The 20451-nt window shown below is 44.1% G+C and overlaps 1 protein-coding gene and 1 non-coding gene across 5 annotated transcripts; one reads left to right on the forward strand and one right to left on the reverse strand.

Moving 5' to 3' along the window:
• Positions 1-1023: 1023 nt before the first annotated feature.
• Positions 1024-2692, reverse strand: LOC129159201 (uncharacterized). Its single transcript, XR_011515521.1, has 4 exons — positions 2590-2692; positions 1974-2104; positions 1680-1837; positions 1024-1243 (listed from the first exon to the last, which is right to left on the reverse strand). It is a non-coding gene; the product is annotated as an uncharacterized protein (transcript).
• Positions 1778-20095, forward strand: ro60 (Ro60, Y RNA binding protein). Of its 4 annotated transcripts, none has more exons than XM_015974570.3 (10): positions 1778-1872; positions 3211-3283; positions 4388-4972; positions 6657-6877; positions 10353-10499; positions 10582-10719; positions 10799-10915; positions 14037-14153; positions 19456-19602; positions 19736-20095. In XM_015974570.3, exons 3-10 carry the CDS (start codon positions 4399-4401, stop codon positions 19889-19891), a joined length of 1617 nt encoding a protein of 538 aa, XP_015830056.3. In that variant the 5' UTR covers positions 1778-1872; positions 3211-3283; positions 4388-4398; the 3' UTR covers positions 19892-20095. The 4 variants fall into 4 exon arrangements, with proteins under 4 accessions (XP_015830056.3, XP_015830055.3, XP_054592823.2 ...); XM_015974569.3 differs by having other exon boundaries at positions 1814-1953; XM_054736848.2 differs by lacking the exon at positions 1778-1872 and adding an exon at positions 2785-2803.
• Positions 20096-20451: the final 356 nt, after the last annotated feature.

The following is a 20451-nucleotide window of genomic DNA, read 5'->3' on the forward strand; positions in this document are numbered from 1 at the left end:
GCACAACATGTTGCTAGGCAACATAATTTGCATATGCAACATATTTGCATATGCTAATTATGTTGAATATGCAAATTATGCTGCTAAATTTGCATATTCTAAAGTTGGTAATAATAATAATGCATTGAACTTATATAGCGCTTTTCAAGACCCCCCAAAGACGCTTTCACACACTCTCACATTCACACACTGCTAGTGATGGTAAGCTACTTGTAGCCACAGCCTCCCTGGGGAGGTCTGCCCAATATGCTAACTGTGGGCAGTTAATTAATTAATTGATTGCTGTTTTATTAAGAGACCTGCTGCTGCTTCAGCAGGCAGAGTCCTTTTTTATGCACCAGAAAGTTTTTGACATTAATAACCTTTATTATTATTATTTCGTGGATATGATTGCTTCTAGTTTTATTATTTTTTTACCTTCAAGTTACCCACATATCATCATTTCGGGGTTTTCTTCCCAACATCACCCAAATATCCTGACTTTAGGGTTTTTCACCCCAACATCACCCAAATGTCATTATTTTAAGGCGTTCACCCGACATCACTCAAATATCATTATTTCAAGGCGTTCACCCTGTGTAAGCTATTCTTCTTGATGCTGAAGAAATAAATAACCTGTTCCTCCAGTGTGTGTAGCTCTTCAGGTGGTGCATCCTCGCCTTCTTGATCTCTTGCTGTAGCTCTTGCATAACTGCGATGCTTGGTTTCCAGCCCAGTGATAAGTGGCTCGAGCATTTTGTTCCAACTCATCAATTCTTTGATCAAATCAAAACAACTTTATTTATATAGCACTTTTCATACAAAAAAATGCAACTCAAAGTGCTTCACAGATTAAAATGGCCCCATAGATCCCATATTCCCATCCCAGCCCCCCTCCCCAAGTATTAAACAATTGACAATTACACTTCCCCTCCCGCAACCAATTTCCAAGGTGAACGTACACTCACCCACACACTCACACACACACACACACACACACACACACACACACGTGAGCAACAGGGTAAACAGTAGGCTGAGTTCAGATGGGTCAGGTAATGGACGACACATCATCAGTGGAGCCATCTGCCTCGACAGCAACAGATCCACGGCAGCAGCCAAGGCACCGGCCCATGATGCCCAGGGAGCGAGGGCGGAGACCCCACCACTGCCCGGGCACTACCCGAGGAGCGCCCTGGCTGCCGCCACCGACCACCGACCACCGACCACCGGCCCCAAGGCAGAGGGCTCCGCAGAGGAAACACTGGAGGATTAAAACGTATAACTGTAAAATAAAAAAGCTAATATGGATAGAAAGTAATTGATAAAAAGTGATTACAAAGGTAGTAAAAAACCATAATCATGTAAAAACACTATGATGTAAATAAAAGAATAAAATTAAGTAAAAGATATATATATATATATATATATATATATATATATATATATATATATATATATATATATATATATATATATATATATATATACTGTATAAATAAACAAATATGACAAGTGATACAGTTAAACAGACTAGATAATTAGTAATCAGTGAAAAGCTAAGCTAAAAAGGTGGGTCTTATTCAAAAATAAAAAGTTCCAATATATATATATATATATATATATATATATATATATATATATATATATATATATATATATATACAGTTCTTTTTAGACTTTCTTCTCCCCGTACATACACAGTAACTGAGACGTGCGTTCAGCATGGCCTTCAGACTTCTCCGTCACCTGGGAGCGTTGCAAAGCAATACCCCGCCAGGCCAACAGAGGGCGTGTCGCTTTTCTGGCGTATCCGTTCCATTTACTCAGTTACGGTCAGAGGGGAGGAGGCCTGAAGCTCAAAACACAGAAACCGTAACTGTTTATGTTGCTGTAAGTGCGTGTTTATCCGGTTTTAACAGCATGTTTTGTGACTTTGTGTTTTTTGATGAACCAGCTATTTTTTTCTTCAGGGTAAGTTAGTTGCATCTTACCGACTAGCTCCGGGAGTCCGGTGTTCTCACTATCCGTGCTTCCTCGTCGAATTTTCTTACCGCAGCGTGTTTCAACAGCTGATTCAGTATGTCCAGGGTTACTGAAAATCGGTAGCTACTGTTAATTTATTCTGTAAAAAAAGTGGATAGTGTAAGAAGCAGTTTAGTCATTTCGTAAAAATTAACCCCTTAGTTGCTAAAAACATTTGAATATTCTCAGAACAATGACGATTTACCAACTACTTTCACCCATGTCGAGAAAGTGATTCATAAAAATGGAGATTTGTAAGACGTTAGCTCTAACCGTTCTATTTCTCTATCTAATCCTTTATTAGACAAATGAATCCACATAGAACAAATATGCTCTTCCCCCAATACTTATAGTTGTTTGGATGTATAATTTTGGAGATTATTATACAACTATGATAAATTGTTATATGTATAACATAAAACTTTTGGATATTAATGTGGGACTCTTTCAGAATGACTGTAAACAATGGGAGAAGTGTCTTGTTTACAGTATAATAACGATATTTTAGAAGCCATTTACAAGCTAACTGTCAGGTAAACATACAGCAAGCAGTAATTTAATAAAACAACTCAAAGAAATACGTACTGTGACCTTCGACGAGTTGAAAGTAACTAGATAAGTGACGAGATTAAACGTAAACTTCCACAGGTAGCGCGTCTCTATTTGTAAACAGCCTGTGACGCAATAATCGGCCTGCGCATGCGCATTTCCCCAAAGTAGCACACCGACGGGGAGCACGGATAGTCGGAACACCGGCTCTGATTTATGCCTTCCTAGTTAGGTGCCAAGGAGAATGGAAGTATGCTACCGACAAGTTCGTAGTCGATTACCAATAAACACCAAATAGTCAGTAAAGGATTTAGTGTTTCACATGAGATTTGTTTAAAATCTTCAGTAGTTCCCTAACTTAGTCTCCTGCTAGTTTAACTAGTCTAGTTAGACCTGTCCTGGTAACGTTAGCCCAGTTTCACTTGCTAGTTAGCAGAACAGATTAGGCTGTCGCTGCTTGAGTTCGGTAAAGACCTCCAGCATGTCCTGTGGTTTGTGCATCATCAAGTGTTTCTAACCGGCTTTAATCTATTTGTGTCTGCTTGAGGTGGCGGCCAGGTCGGACTGGGCTGGTGCCGTCCGTAACCTCCTCTGGGCCAGCGTCTGGCCTTCACAAAGCTGCTAACAACCTTTCTTCTCTGTTCCATCACCTGGTAGCACTTGGCTCGACGTCACTGGAGATCAGGATCCAGACTGCAGCTGTGTAGTCACTCATCGTGACACGTTAGCGGTAAAGGATCTGGTTCTGTGAGACTACACTGATTCTGGTTTTTGTACAGCTCTGACCTAGCCTGGCAAGCCATCCTTTATATGTGAATACATCCTGCAAAGCAAAACCATTTTTGCTTCGGATGAGGACTTTCAAGGGTTAGGCTGACTCTAGACTTGCTGATACAGGTTCTGGTTTATTCTGATTTTTCTCAAACAACCATAAAAAACAGTCTTTCGTGTTGAATCGCCAACTGATCAATCAATCAAACTTTATTTCAGACAAGAGATATGTCCATAACAAGAATAAAAAAATAAAAATAAAATACAAACACATTCTAATTAGAAACCGTATAGGCAGTTGCTCCAATGTTTAAAAAGGACTGAGGAGTACCTCGTGTCACTGTAAGATAAAGATTACTAGAGGTGCTGAAAAAAATCGATTCAAGTCTGAATCGGGATTCTTATTTATAAAGATTCAGAATCGATTCCAAGAACTCAAATATTTGGCATGTTACAGGTTTGAGATGCACCTTTTTGATCTTAGGAGAGTCAGTACTCCAATTACTTTTGTGGTCCCATAAATTGAGATGATTTATGATTGAATCTGCTGATAAGAGGGCACTTGAATGTCATTTTTTCCATTCTCATAAATTTGAGATGTTCTCATATTTATTTTCTAAGTTGATAAATGAGTACTCAGGATTACTCGTGTAACTTGTTTCTACACATACTTGAAAAGTATTTGACCATGTTACTTTCAAAGCTACTGTTAATAACTACAGATTTGTTATATTTTACAAGGTAAGCAAAAATAAATGTTGCCTTTTGGTCAAAAGATTGTTTCTGTTTACAGTTTTAGAATCACTTTAGTTTACATTGTAAATTAGCATTTTTGGAGCACGACCAGTTTAAAGTCAAATAAAAATGTCCCATAGCTTTAACTAACTTGTACAACAAAGTAGTTCATCCTGGAGCTGACGCTCTCTGTTAATACTGATTATGAATCGATTTAAATTGAGAATCGAATCGGCACCCCGAGAATCGGAATCGAATCAAATCGTGAGTTGCTCGACGATTCACATCCCTACTGATTACTTTTTGTTTGTTGTTGTTGCGTCACTAGGCCTTGTTGCAATGGAGCCACCAGGAAGCTCTGCAAGCAACAACACCCTGAGCTCAGCAGGTGGGGCCTGCCCATGGGAGGTCAGCGACAGGGCTAGACTGTGCCGCTTCCTCTGCTATGGCTCAGAGGGAGACATGTACACTGCCAGAGGGGAGGGCCATGTCACTATGGAGAACGCTGCTGCCCTGCTCTCCTTTCTACAGGAGGGTCGGGGTGCTGAGGTGGTGGAGGAGGTTATGAAGTTTGCCCAGGAGGGTCGAGCCGTCAGGCTGGGTCCCACCTTTTTTGCCTTGGCTTTATGCTCCCAGCACCCTGAACTGAAGACCAGACAAGCTGCTTTCAAAGCCTTAAAGGTGGTATGTCAGGACCCGGCCCAGTTGTTTTCATTCATTCAGTACAAAAAGGAACTGAAAGAGGGCATGAAGTGTGGGATCTGGGGTCGCGCCTTGAGGAAGGCTGTGTCTGACTGGTACAACGAGCAAGATGCTCTGAGTCTCGCTGCAGCTGTAACCAGATGTAAACAGAGAGAGGGCTGGACCCACCAGGATCTTCTCAGGCTCGCCCACACCAGACCAGCCTCTGATGGTAAGTTCCACCTGATGCACTGTGTGAAGACACTGATGGTTTACTTCTGACGTGTTCTCCAATAGGGATGGACAATATGTCGGCATCAATATCGGTATCGGTTCGATAAATAAAACCGTGCCGATATTAACAACCGATATATTTTCCATCGCGTCTCCATTTGTTTGCCAGTTTCGGGGGGGATGTGTAATTGTTTAGTCGTGAACTGTGAATGAAATCATCTCAGAACCGTAAATGTGTGTGTTGTGTGTACATAATGTAAATTCAGATTTAATAATTTTCATACTATACAAATTCTGCAGATTTTAGAAAGCATTAATGTCAGTATATCGGTATCTGCAAATATCGGTTACTGGCCCTAACTAGGGTCGTCACGGAGTAAAAATGTAACCTCACGGTGATTGTGACCAAAATTACCACGGTTTTCGGTATTATCGCTGTATTTTTTTTAAACGTGCTACATTTTCAGACAACTAAATAAACCCTGTATGTCAGGAAAATATTCTCCTCAGTTTGTGCCTAAATTTAGCCTAAAATGTGTTATTTTGTAATTATGTTGTTTATTTGTTTACATATTTTCCCTTTAGTCTTTAAAATAACAATATTTGCCCATAACTTCTTATTTTTTGTCTGTTTGATGTCATTTTAAAAATATTAGACCAGATGATACTCAGTACTCAAGTAGCCTTCTAATCAGATACTTTTTTACCCTTACTTGAGTAATAAACCCTATATCAGGAAAATATTGTCCTCGGTTTGTGTCCTTCCAGTGAGCTTTGCAGATGTGGGAAAATGTCATCAGGCAGTAATCGTTGTTAAATTCATAATTATTCTCGGAGAGAGACCAACTCTTATCTGCCCCTGGGAGCCCCGTAATGCATAGCGTCATTTCAACATGGCGGTGTCCGCAACACGGTTTATATGCAGGTAGCGGCGCTGCGGCTGCTTTATATAGCGACTCGTTGCGTTCTCCCTCAACCCAAATCCTCGGATCACGCATTTTAGCTAAAACGCTAACGTTAGCTTGCCTTGCGTTGACTGTAGAGTTGTGGGTGATGGTCACGCAGATGTGTCATGAGATTTGAAGCGTTGCTGCCTTTCACAGACACTTTTTCTGCACGTGCTGCAAACAGGATAGCCGTCTTCTATCAGCTGTCCCTCGGCATTCTTCAAATATCCAAAAGATGCCCGTACTTCCCACTTTGTCTTCTTTGAGGGATAATAAATGTCCTGAGCGCTGCCGTCTCCTCCTTTGGCCATTATTTCAGCTTTAGCTTCAAAAAAGTTTTGGTTGTAAACAACAAAGTGCGCATGTGCCGCCGGCAACTTCAGCAGATGATACGGTGGCTGGTAAGGGTCACCGCGCCTACACCGCAGCCACGGTAAACCACCGAGATGATATATGTTTTAAAAACACAAGACGGTTATTATTATTGCCAACTTTTTTACCGGGGTTTACCGCTACACCGGTTACCGTGACAACCCTAGCCATAACAGTGATCTCAATACGGGAATCTGCTCAAAAATGTCATATTGGTGCATCGCCATTCTCACATGTATATTTACCGCATGTGAACAGAAAGCTGTTTGTAAAGTCACAGTGTCTGTTTTAGACGTTCTTAGATCTGTGAGGAAGAACATCCTTGACAGCAGCAGAGCAATGATCATCTCTGTGTGTTTTCAGCTGTTGCCTTGATCAGCAAATATGTAACAAAAGGGTGGAAGGAGGTCCAGGCTGCTTACGCAGACAAGGAGAACTCGGACGAAGTCATCAAAGTGCTCTCATATCTAGAAGTGGTAGAGAAGGTCAAGCATAGCCGTGATGAAACAGAGGTTTGCAACTTGATAGAGGAGCACAAGCTGGAGAGAGAGCAGCTGCTGACGACCCATCTGAAGTCCAAACAGGTAACCATTTCATTTACGTCCATCAAGCCTCTGAAAGTGAATTACCGTATTTTCACGACCGTAAGGCGCACCTAAAAGTCTTAAATTTTCTCCAAATTGTACGCCGTGCCCTATGGTGCGGTGCGCCTATTGTGTTGATGTGAGACGCGAACGTAGTAGAAGACAAGGGGCGTGGCGTGAACGTGCAGACGTGAGCGAAGACAGACCCCGAATAGTTCAAAAGGGCAGGTATGCGCGGTATGCTGAACATTGTTCTGACAACCCTGAGAATGGCGCCTGCTGAGAGACGCGCCTATGAAGCACAGTTTAAACTGCAAGCGATCAGCTACGCGCACAAGAAGAGCACGAGCCGCCAGCGCACACAATGAGGAAGTGCACGTGCGCTCTAAACCAGGTCTGAACCAGGACTAGACCAGTAAAGTGAAGCATGCTTTTGGGTGTGTATAATTTTCACAATGTCTGGCTTGCACTGATATGTCCCGAGCCCGCACAGATGTTTTACCGGTACTTATTCCCGCGCCCTATAACCTGGTGCGCCTTTTGTATGTGTCAAATACCAACAAGACACCCGTAACTGAAGCTGTGCCCTATAACACGGTGCGCCCTATGGTCGTAAAAATACGGTATTTCAGAGGCAGACGGTCACCCTAACCACTTGGTGGGTGTTTGATGACAGCAGCACGTAACTGAGTTAAAGCCGTGACCATTGCTGATGGGATTTAAAGTGGTCAGAAATGTTCACGCTGAACCCGAAGACACCTGGTCTGTCTTTAGTATATCAGCTACGTGCATCAGTGTGTAAATGTGTTTCATGGTGCACACATGGGAGTGGAAAGGTATTAGGACTTTACAGAGACTATTTAACGCAGCACGGTAGCAGGCCTCCTGAGACCATGCGCGAAGCGTTAAAATATGCCCTTCGTGTCTTGGAAGACCCAACGAAGACTAATAGAGTTCTGCTCGTCTCCTCTGCAGAACAGAGGGCACATCCTCCTGCACCTGTTGAACCTGCACACGACTCAGTCGTTCCGACGAGTCCTCCAAAAGTGAAAAGTGCCCTAACGGTGCGTTCCGTGACCCCAGTGAGGTCTGGTCTTGGACTCTGGTTCAGACTTTTCCATCATGTCCCGTTCTCTTTGGGAGAGCGTCCGCTTGGCTGCAGCTGGTCAGGGTCTTAATGCTCGCACCCTGCGCCGTGGACTGTCCTTTCACTCCAGATCCAATGACCTTGGCGTGTGTGGCTTTACTGGGTGGCATGTCTGCGAGACATCCAGTGTATGTGTCTGACATCAAGGACTTTCCTTTCCTGTTGGGAGAGGACCTGCTCAAGCGCTTTAGGCCTGTCGTTCCAGTGGTGGATAGAGGCTCTGGACCCGGTTGACTCAACCGCTACCCATGGAGCTCCACCAGGACCTTGTTTCTTCCTTAGGTGCTGTTAACAACGACGCCGCCCAGATGACCAGTCGGTCTAGAGTTTCTCTGGTCAGTGACCGCCCTAGTGTCTGCATCGTCTCTGCACCTGACTTCCTTCACCCTGCGGTGGGAACACCACCTACCAAAGGGGGGGTTGAAGGTCGCCCTGTACCGCTTCAGGCTGACTCTGATCTTGCTGGCTGCACCTACACGTCAACCGAGGGTCCACCAGTGCGCACCCCTGTGCCGAGCCCTCATAAGGCCGCTCCTATGCCAGCCTACAGTTTTCATCCTCCAAAATTTCAGGTTTCTGGTCTATGAATGTATCTTGTGCTGGTCGCGTGCATCTTCGGGATATCTAATGTGGCTACACCTCCTCTTCAGCCTTCTCTTCCACGACTGTGTGAACCTGGTTCCTCTACAGGTATCACGCTCAGGGAGAGCCCAGGTCTGTTAATGACTGGCTACCGTCTATTCACAGAAAAGGTTTTTAAAAAGTTTGACCCTGACATGGCATGCGCTAGGAAACGCTAAGTTCCTTTCTGAAACTGGCACCAACTTCACTCACACGAGAATGTGGCACTCTAACGCCGACATCTCTCGCATGCTGTACGTGCTACTACAGGTACAGAAATTCTGTAGTTTCTGGTACCCACAGTGGGGAGAAGCGTTTCCTCCCTGACTTTCTCTCATTTGCTAATACATTTGGGTCGCTCGTTAACATGGGCGCCTCATCAGTCAACTCCTTTAGGACTGATGCTGTCAAACAGCTGTTTTCATGTAGAAGATGTAGCTAAAGTCGCCATTGAACATTATTATAAAATAAGGAAAACTTCCAGAGAAGAACCCCTGATTTATTAATGGACTAAACTCACATGAACCAGCGTCACCTCGTTTAGGGAGGAGCCCCTTGGTTTGTTACCCAGGGTTGGTGGGATGTGCTCCCGGGTGGGCCGCTATGACTAATGATGGAAACGTAAACAGCTTGTTTTATAAAATAAGTGATGATCTGATCTATTTCTTCATGTCACCGTGATCTCAGATTGGTGATTGGACCACCTGCAGAGAAAACCCTTGCATCAAATGTACGTTTTTTACATCCGTTGGGGGAATGAAGAGAACAGCCTGCCATGTGCTGATACTAGTCTGAGGGTCATGGACGTAATTTTCACTTTAGAAGTGGGGGTACGGGGGGAGGGGGGGGGGGATCTTTACAGCATGCTCTAATGGGAAACAGGCTTCAACACAAACGGTTATTTTCCGCTTGGTCCTAGAGCTCAACCAGTGTCAATTTAATATAGTGTAATGTTGTTTTTGGATGGTATGAAGTGCAGGGGTCAAAACTTGACTTTGGAAAAAGTGGCGGGGACATGTCCCCCCCACCCCACCCCAAATTACGTCCATGCTGAGGGTGAATGTTTGGTTCACTGCCAAAATAACCGTTTAACTAATGAGGGAGGACACCTGCCGGCTCGGTGTCCGCACAGGGACTGGGAGATCGTGGGTCGGGTCATGCCGTGGACTTTAGAAATGGGAGCCAACGCTTCCCTGCTTGCCACTAGGGCTGGGCGATACGGCCTAAAATCAATATCACGATATTTCACCTCGATAACGATAAATGGACGATAACTACGGGTATGCGCAGAAACAAAAGTTGTCCACCAGATGGGGCTGTCACATGTATTACATCAAGTCACATTTTTATGTGTCTCAAGGTGGTACAGCTTCTTAAAGGAACATGAACGTTGCCAACCTTCACACAACTTTTCATTTTTTTATTATCACATTTATTGACATGCAAAAAAAATCATCCCAATAAGAGTCAGAAATTTTGATAATGATAAATTTTCGATTTATCGCCCAGCCCTACTTGACACTTAGCTTAAAGGGGTTGAATTGTGGGGGTTAAGCCACCAAATAGGTCCCAAGTGCAGCCACTGCTGCAGCTCACCGCTCCCCACGGGGATAGGTCAAATGCACACAACACGTTTCACACACTAGTGTCACAACTAGTGGGACTTTACCTTGTTTAGGCCTTATTTGTCTTCTGTTTTGTTTGAAGGTCTGGAGGGCTCTGTTGAAGGAGATGCCGCTTCATTCAGTGCTAAAAATCCTCGGAAAAATGACGTCAAACAAACTCCTTGAACCAGGAAGCTTAGAAACTCAGACTGTCTGCGACAGGCTTCAGAGCGAGTCTGCTCTAGAGAAGGTGCAACCCACAATAAACATGTTGCTCCTGGTTTTTATATGTGATTTAGTATCCTGGTGTTTATGTGTGCTAACATCTCCAGGCCAAGATCCACCCATTCAGCATTCTCCAGGCGTCAGAAAACTACAAGCGAGGCCAGGGCTGCCAGGGGAAAACCAAATGGGAAGCAGACAGTAACATCCTCAAAGCCTTGGACTCAGCCTTTTACAAAAGTTTTGTGGTGGGCGTTTTACCATTCTCCTATTTGCTTTTGTGTGATGTAGCAGCCTGACCCCTTCCCGCTCTCATTGTGTTTCCAGAATGTGGAGCCTGTCGGTAAACGCTTGTTGGTGGCCGTAGACGTGAGCACGTCGCTGAGCAGCATCGTCCCGGGAACTGCCGTCAGCACTGCTGTAGCTGCTGCAGCCATCACTATGGTAAGGGGCTCGACACACGGGAGGCGACAAACGACCGCGATCAGCGAAATTCGTCGCTGTCGCTTTTATTACCTGACACACGGGAGGCGGCCAGCGGCAAAGCTACGCGTCTACGCGTTCTGTTCCATGGCGACATCGAAACTTCTGTTGTTTTGTTTGGCTGTGTCAGGTTGGAGGGAATTAAGGTTATTTAAGCGGTTCAGAGTTAATAAAGTGGTAGATATGATGTTTCACAAGGTGCTGCTAGAGTTATGTGAAATCTTACTTCTGATTTTACTATAAAACATAATAATAATCAACTTCTCCTCCATGTTTGCTTGGAGGTGTACGGAGCATCCTGTCCGCTCATTAGTCAGTGAATGAAACCTCTGTTGATTGGTCCTCGTCCGAGCGACAGCGATGAAAAGTTGAAAATATTTAAACTTTCTGGGATCACGTCGCTGGATCGTCTGTGCACGACACGTGCACGAGCGCAAAATTACACATGCACGTTTTTCGCGTTTCGCTTGGTAGGAGGGAGACCCGCGATTATCGCTTTGCCGCGCATGTCTCATTGAAAATGAATGGAGGAGAGGCGATGCCGCCTCCCGTGTGTCGAGCCCATAACCGCTTCTTTCCACCGGTGCCGTCAGCAGCACGTTACTGAGGCAGCACGTTACTGCAGCAGCACGTCTTGCTCGAGTAAGCTGCTGCGCCCTTCCCACGAGACGCAAAGCAGCAAGGGAGCAGCTGTCACCGACAGAGCACGAAGTCACACGAGTGACTTCGTCAGTAAACACAACAACAAGCAGGAGAAAACTACAACATGGTTTGTGTTTTATGTTCTGTCCGTTTTATAATCGCCAATACGGACCTGAAAAACAAAGGAGACCGCTAGCTAGGTGATCACTTCTCACGGGGCCGCACAGTTAGTAACTATTTTTAAAAGTAAAGCAACCGGAAGGCAGTACGTTTCTTTATTCTGAAAATCTCGGGAGCTTCGCTCCGTTTCCGCGTCCGATTTCCTGTCTTTCCTTCCCCAAAAATGCTGAACTTGACCCGTTTCAGAGGCGTCGCGCGTAGAAAATAGAACCGGCGCGTAAGGGCCGCGACATGCTGCTCCTGAGACGCGGCCGACTCGCGCTGCTGACGGCTCCGGTGGAAAGAAGGGGTAAGACTAGAGCAGAGCGGGGGAGGTCTCGCACACACACACACACACACACACACACACACACACACACACACACACACACACACACACACACACACCCTGCAGGGGAATTGCTGTCAGAACAGCTGCGTCTGTAAGCAGGACCCGACCCAGTCCATCTCTTGTGTGAGAGACTCATACTTTGGATTACTGGGAAATTCCTTCCACGTGAAGTCGTTAGTGCTCGTTAGCAGTGAGCGGTGACATCACATTTTATCACCTGCCACCAAAAGGTACACTGGTGATGAAAATGTTTTTGTTTTTTCATTTGTAATTTTGTCTAAATATCAGAAAATAATCTCTGGCTGTGCATCGATACATCATCAACCTGTGAAGGTGGCCACCACAGCTAACCAGCATTAGCAAACCTAAAACGCCTCTAACTCAGTGAGTTTTACAGATCCGTGGTAGAAACAAGGGGCAAACTCCACCTGTTGAGTAAAGCAAGCACGGAAGTGACAACAGTCGCAGTTCCGCCCTCTTCCACTAGGGGCTGGCTCCAAAAAGAAAGTTCCCGTTGACTTTAAACAGAAAAGAAAATGTTTTCAGCCTGGTTCAAAAACAACTTTTAGGTTTAACAGATTAAGTTTATGTCATGACAACTCAGAGGGGTTGTGGATATTTTTGTAACTCTTCTGTTTAGATGTAATTAAAGCATAAAATTATGAATAATTGGGGACGTGTCTATTTGACAGGTAACAGAGGCTCACTCCAGTGAAGGCTTCAGCCTTGTCCTCGCGCTAAAAGTGTTACAGCCTAGAATAGCGCTGGGTACCGAATTCGGTACTTTTTAAGGTACCAACCGAATTCCACAGTACCGACTGAGAACCGATTCACGTCATTTGAAACGGTGCCTCGTTTCGGTACCCGTCCTTCATGACGAGAACTTGCTTAGACAGCTGTGCATGCGCAAGAGCGTTATGTCGTCGGTCGCTGCGAGCCAGTTGTAAACAGAGCAGCATGGTAGAAAGAACGCACGCTAAAGCTTGGGTCCACTTCACTAAATGTGATGGGTAACTGGGTGATGATGAAACCAGCGACAACGATCTAAGTGAGACATCCTCATCTTAATCTGCTCCGGTAGGTAAATAAAATGTTTAAGATAACGTTAGCTTGATATGTTAGCTTCCGTTTCGCTAATGGTGCGTTCGCTTTCTCCTCGTTACTTCGAATTTGCGACTAGAAGAATGTGAACGCGCTCTAAAGTTTGGCTTCACTTTACTAAATGCGACGGGTGATTGGGTGAAGATGAAACCAGCGACAACGATCTAAGTGTGAGGCATCATCGTTTAAATCTGCTCCAGCAGCTAAACAAACTGTTTAAGATAATGTTAGCTTGATATGTTAGCTTCCATTGCCACCATTGTTATCAGCTAATGGTGCGTTCGCTTTCTCCTCGGAAATTCTAACTTCCCAGTAGGAAAAATCAAATGAAAAAGGACGGCAAAAGGAATGAAGATACACAGTAAATTTAGTTCACAGTAAAGATGTTTGCTTCAGTTTAATTATCAGCTTATAAAACTACAAGGACGATGTTAAAATACAAACAGTTGTATGTTATTTATCGTGATATTTATCAAATATGGTTATATATTGAGAAAATATATATTTAATTATAAAAGTGAATTAAAATAATAAACACTCAAAAGTATCGAAAATTGGTACCGTTAAGTACCGGTATCGATTCCTAGGTACCGGGAATTAGTACCGGATCCATTCAAATGTCAAAGGTACCCATCCCTTGCCTAGAAGGCAGAGGGTAGCAGAGTCACTCATTTCGTCGCTCGTTTATGACACCAGCTGATTGCTGACACACAAACTCCCATCACAGCTAGGCCTTTTGTAAGATTTGTGGTACATGCTGTTTGTACGGAAGATGACTGATTCATTCCTTTAAACTGTAAGCTGGTACTTTCTGTGTGTTTGTCTCAGATTTTTGCTCAGACTGAAGCAGATACAGATGTGCTTTCCTTCTCTGACGGACGTGTGGTTCCATGTTCTCTGCGTCCTAACATGACCCTCGCTGATGTCACTGCTGAGCTGGTAAAGGTAAGATAGGTGCAGGACAGAAATATTTCAGCTGTTTAACATCTCTCTGGCTTCTATGAAGCTCCTGATTGTAAGGTTGTCTAGGCCTGAAACTAGGGGTGGGCGGTATAAACGGTATACGGTAGAAATTATATTAATTTGGCCAACGGTAGAGATTTTGACTATATCGGCCTATCGCGGTAGCGCATGTTGATGACGTCATCAAGCGGCGTCTGTTGAGGCTGAAAGCATGGAGCCTGTGGTGGAGGAGGAGGAGGTTCTCGTAAAGAAGACCGGTGCAACATCGGTCATTTGGACTTGGTTTGGCTTGAAGGAGTCGGATGTGGAGCAGAACAATATAATCTGCAAAGTATGCCGGAAGAAAGTATTAGCGAATAGAGGGAATGCATCTCATTTGTTTTACCACCTCGAAACGAAGCACGTTGTGGACTACGAAGAAAGCCAAAAACTGCGTCCTCAACAAACGCCCAGTCAGTCGAGCGGTAAGAAAAAAGGTGGTCTTACACACCAGCAGACGGATATTTTACAAGCATTAGCTAAACGCACTCAGTATGAGAGAAATAATCATCGGTGAATTGATATTACAAATGCCTTTACCACGTACCTGCGTAAGGACATGGTGACGTTTCTTACAGTGGAGAAAAGCGGCTTTCGGGACATGATTAAGACACTCGATCCACGTTACGAGGTACCGAGCTGCAAACACTTCAGCCAAACAGAGATGCCAAAACTGTACGAGAAAGTCCGCAAGCAAGTAAAGCAGGAAAATTAATAAATTTTCTTAAAATGGCATTTTGTACTGTTTGAAGTGTGTTTATTCTGCTGCTGCAATGTATCTGGTATGTGAGTATGTTTAGAAACAGTCGTTTTTGACATATATACAAAAGAAAGTCATATATCGCAATATATACTGTTATCGCACATGTTTCAAATTATATCGCAATATAGATTTTAGGCTATATCGCCCACCCCTACCTGAAACAGTCTGAAGTAAAACTGGATTTTCCATTTGAGGCCTTCATTTAAGTTTAACTTGTTCACGCCTCACCTCTTCCTTTACTATTCTTTCTGAGGATTCTGTTATTACAAGCATGGACGTATTTTTCACTTTAGAAGTGGGAGGGACGGGGTGTTGTCGTTACAGTATGCTCTAATCAGAAACAGGCTTCAACAAAAACGGTTGTTTTCCGCTTGGTCCTAGAGCTCAACCAGTGTCAATTTAATATAGCATAATATTGTTTTTGGATGGTAAAAAGTGCAGGGGTCAAAACTTGACTTTGGAAAAAGTGGGGCGGGGACATGTCCCCCCCCCCCCCAAAAAAAATTTACGTCCATGATTACAAGACAACAATGCAAAATTCAGTGTGTGTTCAATTCTTGTGCAATACCAAATGTACATTGGTACGTCTGTGTTCCTCATGCTGCGTAGTTGTGGAAACTAGGCTGAACGATTCTGGAATGTAATCTAATTGCGATTTAATTCACAATTATTTTCTCAAGGGGCTTTTCTTATATTTTTCAACTAATGGAAGCAAAGATAATCTGTCTAACTTGTACTGAATATAAACAAGTTTATGTGTCTAGATATGTATGTGCAGGTGCAATGCTTTGCAGCCAGGAGCACGACCCTTGAAGGAGCATAGGTATTAGCATCAACAGTGAACATTTATTTGCAGGAAAGAAATGCGTGGGTTTCCTCCGGTTTACCCCACAGATCACAACGCGCCCTATAGGTTACAGATTTTAAGTCGCTTTGGATAAAAGCGTCTGCTAAATAAATAAACATAAACATAAGTGTGTCCTGTTTATTGAAGTCTTTTGTGTTTAGAGTTTTTTGACGTCTTTTCCATGCAGAGCTTCCGTAGTTCAGTTACATCCTTAGCTGCTAGCCAAAATTCAGTGGAGTTAAAGCCTCTTACGGTTTTCTAGCTTTACTAAAATATCCGTCTGTACTTATTTGACTGATGGCAGTTTTTACTTCTTATTAGACTCCAAATGTAATTAAAGCTGCAAGCAGCGTCGTTCGGCCCTCGCAGCGAAGCTGCTCGCCCTCCTTCCGCACCCCCTCCGCTCCATCCCCGACACTCTCCAAACCCAGCTCCGCGCTTCTCCATCCTGCCCGGCAGCCGGGGGCACCAGGGAACGTCTGGCGGAACAGAAAGTCAACCACCCCGACACCAGAAACCGTGAACGGCCTCCTCGTCCACACCTTACCCTGACTCAGCATCCCCTCTGAGCCCACCATTACACGTCTCACCACTAGGAGATACTCTATCTTTACCACACTGGTGATGTGATGTTCAGTCTCGGGCAAGTCGGAGGCTGTTTGTGGAAGTTACAGTCAAACGTAAGGTCACAGCGTCACGTCAGAAATCGCCATGGCATCAAAGCCCCTGCCTTTCTGAAAAGCTATCAGATCTGAATGGTCATTACAACATCATGAAGACAGTGCATGACCTTAGTGTCATCTTGACTAAATTAGAGGGAACAAATATGGGCATTTCACCATAAAACAGTTGACTTCCTGTAGTCAGGGGGCGGGGCTTAGGTGATGTCAGCTGTCCACATCGTCACTGTCTTCAGATGTGGTCAGTGATCACACAGACAAAGTATGAAATTGATCTGATCATGCACATGGGAGTTGTTAAGTCAAATAAGGTAATGGCGACTGGTCAAAGTTTGAGGCTTAGCCACGCCCATACCTTTATACTTATTTAAAATCCGACGGTTGAATTTTTTCCTCTATGTCTTAAGAGTATATAGCAGAGGTTTGAAGGTGATCGGTGGAAAGGGCGAGGAGATATCATTCTCCTAATAACGTGTGCGAAAACCACTAAATTGAGTACTTGGACCAAAATGGCCGACCTCCTGTGCGACATTGTGCTTGGCTCCAAGAGACTTTTTTGTAGGTCCTGGTACACTACATTAGTGTGCCAAATTTTGTGATCCTCAGTCAAAGCATGGCTTGGGGCTGACTGTTTTAATGGTCCTAGGGGGCGCTGTTTCAGAAAATAGGCCACGCCCACAAACTTCAGCTCTCCAATTCTATTAGGGGTCAGAGTAGGATCACTCATCAGAACTTGTATGGCGATGTCACAATGACTGAAGAAATGAGAGACAAACGTATTTCCATGTCGTGATGGCGAATTTCGCCATTCTCCCAAAGCCCCGCCTTTATTCGAAACCTGCCAGTACTATAGACCAAGTGACCTCAACTTGTCTGCTGCTATTCGCCACTGTTTGGTGGTGATTGGTTAAAAGGAGTCCAATAGGGAGCTGTGAAAAAAAGAGTGGCGTGGCGACAGGTCAAAGTTTGAGGCTTAGCCACGCCCACACCTTTATACTTATTTAAAATCCGACGGTTGAATTTTTTCATCTATGTCTTAAGAGTATGTAGCCGAAGTGTGAAGGCAATTGGTGAAAAGGGCGACGGAGCATCACTCTCCAAACAACGTGTGCGAAAACCACTAAATTGCGCACTTGGACCAAAATGGCCGACTTCCTGTGCGACAATGCACTTGGCTCCAAGAGACTTTTTTGTAGGTCCTGAGACACCACATTAGTGTACCAAATTTCGTAATCCTCAGTCAAAGCATGGCTTGGGGCTGTCAGTTTTAATGGTCCTAGGGGGCGCTATTTCAGAAAATAGACCACGCCCACCGGAATTTCACATCAGATCTTTTGGGGGGCCAGACTAGGATCACTCACAAGAAGCTTCGTGGCGAAATCTCTAGAAATGACGAAATGGGAGGCAAACGTAAGGCCTAAGCGGTACGCCTGAATTCGCCGCGCCGCCACAGCCCCGCCTTCTGCAGAAAACTCCCATAAAGTGAAGCCAAGCAACCCCAACTTGTCTTCAGTTACCCGCTACAAATTTGGGTTAATTATTGGAAAGGGCGAATTTTGGAAAATTTCCCAGTAAAACTTGACCTTTTAAGTCCTGAGGGGGCGGGGCTTATGTGACATCATCAATCGACCATTCATTTGTCTTCGGAGGGCGATGACAATTGTCCACAGAACATTTCTTTAACTGTAATTCTTTCATTTATGAAATTATAGCAATTTGAATTTTTTTGGCGAGTGCTCGAACTTTGAGGCCTGGCCCCGCCCCTTCAGTATTTACGAAAAGTCAATTTTATTGTCTCATTTGAATCGTCCATCGCTTCTGTTCGATCTCACACAATTTTTGAGACGATGGTGCGAAAAATGACCAAACTGTTCAACCAAATATAGACCCTAGAAATGGCCAAAACGGGGTCAAAATGGCCACTTTACTCCAAAATGGCCGACTTCCTGTTTGATATTGACCATGATTGCAAGAGACTTTTCTGTGCGGACTGTTGAGTACTACAAGTATACCAAATTTCATAACTGTACGATAAACTAAGCTTTATGGAGAGGGGTATTTTTCACTTTCTAGGGGGTGCTGTTCAGTCACTTTTTGACGAACTTTCACATCGCCAGTGAAATACGTAAATTTCACGCACTTTCTATATTGGGCCAGAATTTGGTGACTTTTTGGATATGCTAAGACCCCCTAAAGGCCATTCAAAGACGCGGAAGAAAAAAGAATAATAAGAAGAAACGGAGCAGATACAATAGGCCTTCGCAGCTTCACTGCTCGGGCCTAATAATTTGGCACGTTCCTAATTCGTAATTTGTAAGAATGTAATCGGCGACATTAGCATTAGCATCCCTATCGGGTTTTCCATGTATATTAGCGTAGTGCTAACCACTCACTGCCAGTCAAATCGCAGCCATTGTGATTGGAAAATCTCCTTTTGTCACATTTCAGTTTAATTGCATGTGCAATTAATCGCTAAGCCCTTGAAAGTTTCCTTTTTATTTGCTGTCTTTAGTGGTTGAAGGTTACAATAATGGCTTATTGCCTTTGTGTGCTTGCCTGTAATCCTGTTATTTATGTAAGTGTGTGTGCTGCTGTAACAAGGGGATTTCTCCTCTGTGGGAGCCATATTTTATTAAAAAACTGCTACTCCCATGATGCACTGCAGCAACTCCAGAAAGGAAATGCTCAGAACAAGTATCTGAATATTTTACAAGTTTCTTTTTTCTTAAAATCTTTGAAAAACAGAAGATAATAAAATGTAATTCATGGGGATTTTTAGAGTGTTTGTCTTAAATTGGAGCCATGTTGGTTTTAAGAAGTTTGAAATGGAATTTACTGAACCCAGCTGAAGCCCTGCGTTAGGGACTGGGACCGTTTCCCAGAGCTTCCACTCACTGGGAACCAAGGACCCTGCCTTTAATCCGCAGCCACCCAAGGTTCTGTTTTCTCCCACAGTTTCCCAACAGCACCACTGACTGCACCCTTCCCATCGCGTGGGCCACAGGGAACAGGAAATGTGTAGACATCTTCATCGTTCTGACCAACAACCCGCTGTGGACGTTCAGCGCTAGCCCAGTGGAGACGCTAACGAAGCACAGACTGGTGTGTGAGTGTGTGTGTGGACAAAAATAGCACAAGGAGATCCGTTTGCTACACAGAAATGCAACAGGAGAGAAGTTTAGGAAACTGTGATCATGCACCCACCAGGCTTGTTGTTCTGGTTGTTCTCCTGCAGGCATCGGGGGCCAACTCCAAGTTAGTGATGTGTGGCCTGACTTCCATCGGACACGCCATCGCAGACTCGGAGGACTGCGGTTTACTCAACATCTGTGGCTTCGATGTCGGAGCGTTTAGTGTGATTCGGAGCCTTGCCCAGGATCTGATCTGTTAGGGGCCGTTGCGTACAAACTGAAGGCACAAAGCAGACCAGCATTGCTCACATAAATCCAAAATATGCTCACATTCTTAATTCCAGATTCTCCTTTTTTGTTATGTTGCTTCTAAACAGTCGACCAAGCGTCCAGCGGGCTGGACTACTATCTGGAGGTGTTACGTATGTTTTCTGTTAAATCTGAAAAGATGCATATGTAGCTAGCCCGAGTCTGTGGTTTTTGATGGTTTTGGTAGTTTTAGAGCAAGAAGAAGGCAGGTAAGAGTCAGACTGTTGTAGCTGAGGAGGAGTGGGTTCTTTTCATCTTGTAATGATGAAAGCACCAAAGTCAACAACAAAAACTTTTTGGCATAAATGGTTGTTTTTAATGTTTTTGTTTGTAAACACCAACACTTTCCCACTGACCTTGCCTTTAGGCTAGTAATGGTAGAGATAACTAGTCTGTCCCGCTCCTGTTGAGTTTTTATCAGAGACCCCCAGTGACTTGAAATATAAACATCCATGTTGGAGATTATTGTTGTTTTTGTTTGGAAACTCATTTTTTCAGCTGATGCTAATGT

This window comes from Nothobranchius furzeri, chromosome 11, assembly GCF_043380555.1.
Source record: "Nothobranchius furzeri strain GRZ-AD chromosome 11, NfurGRZ-RIMD1, whole genome shotgun sequence".
Taxonomy (NCBI): Eukaryota; Metazoa; Chordata; class Actinopteri; order Cyprinodontiformes; family Nothobranchiidae; genus Nothobranchius; species Nothobranchius furzeri.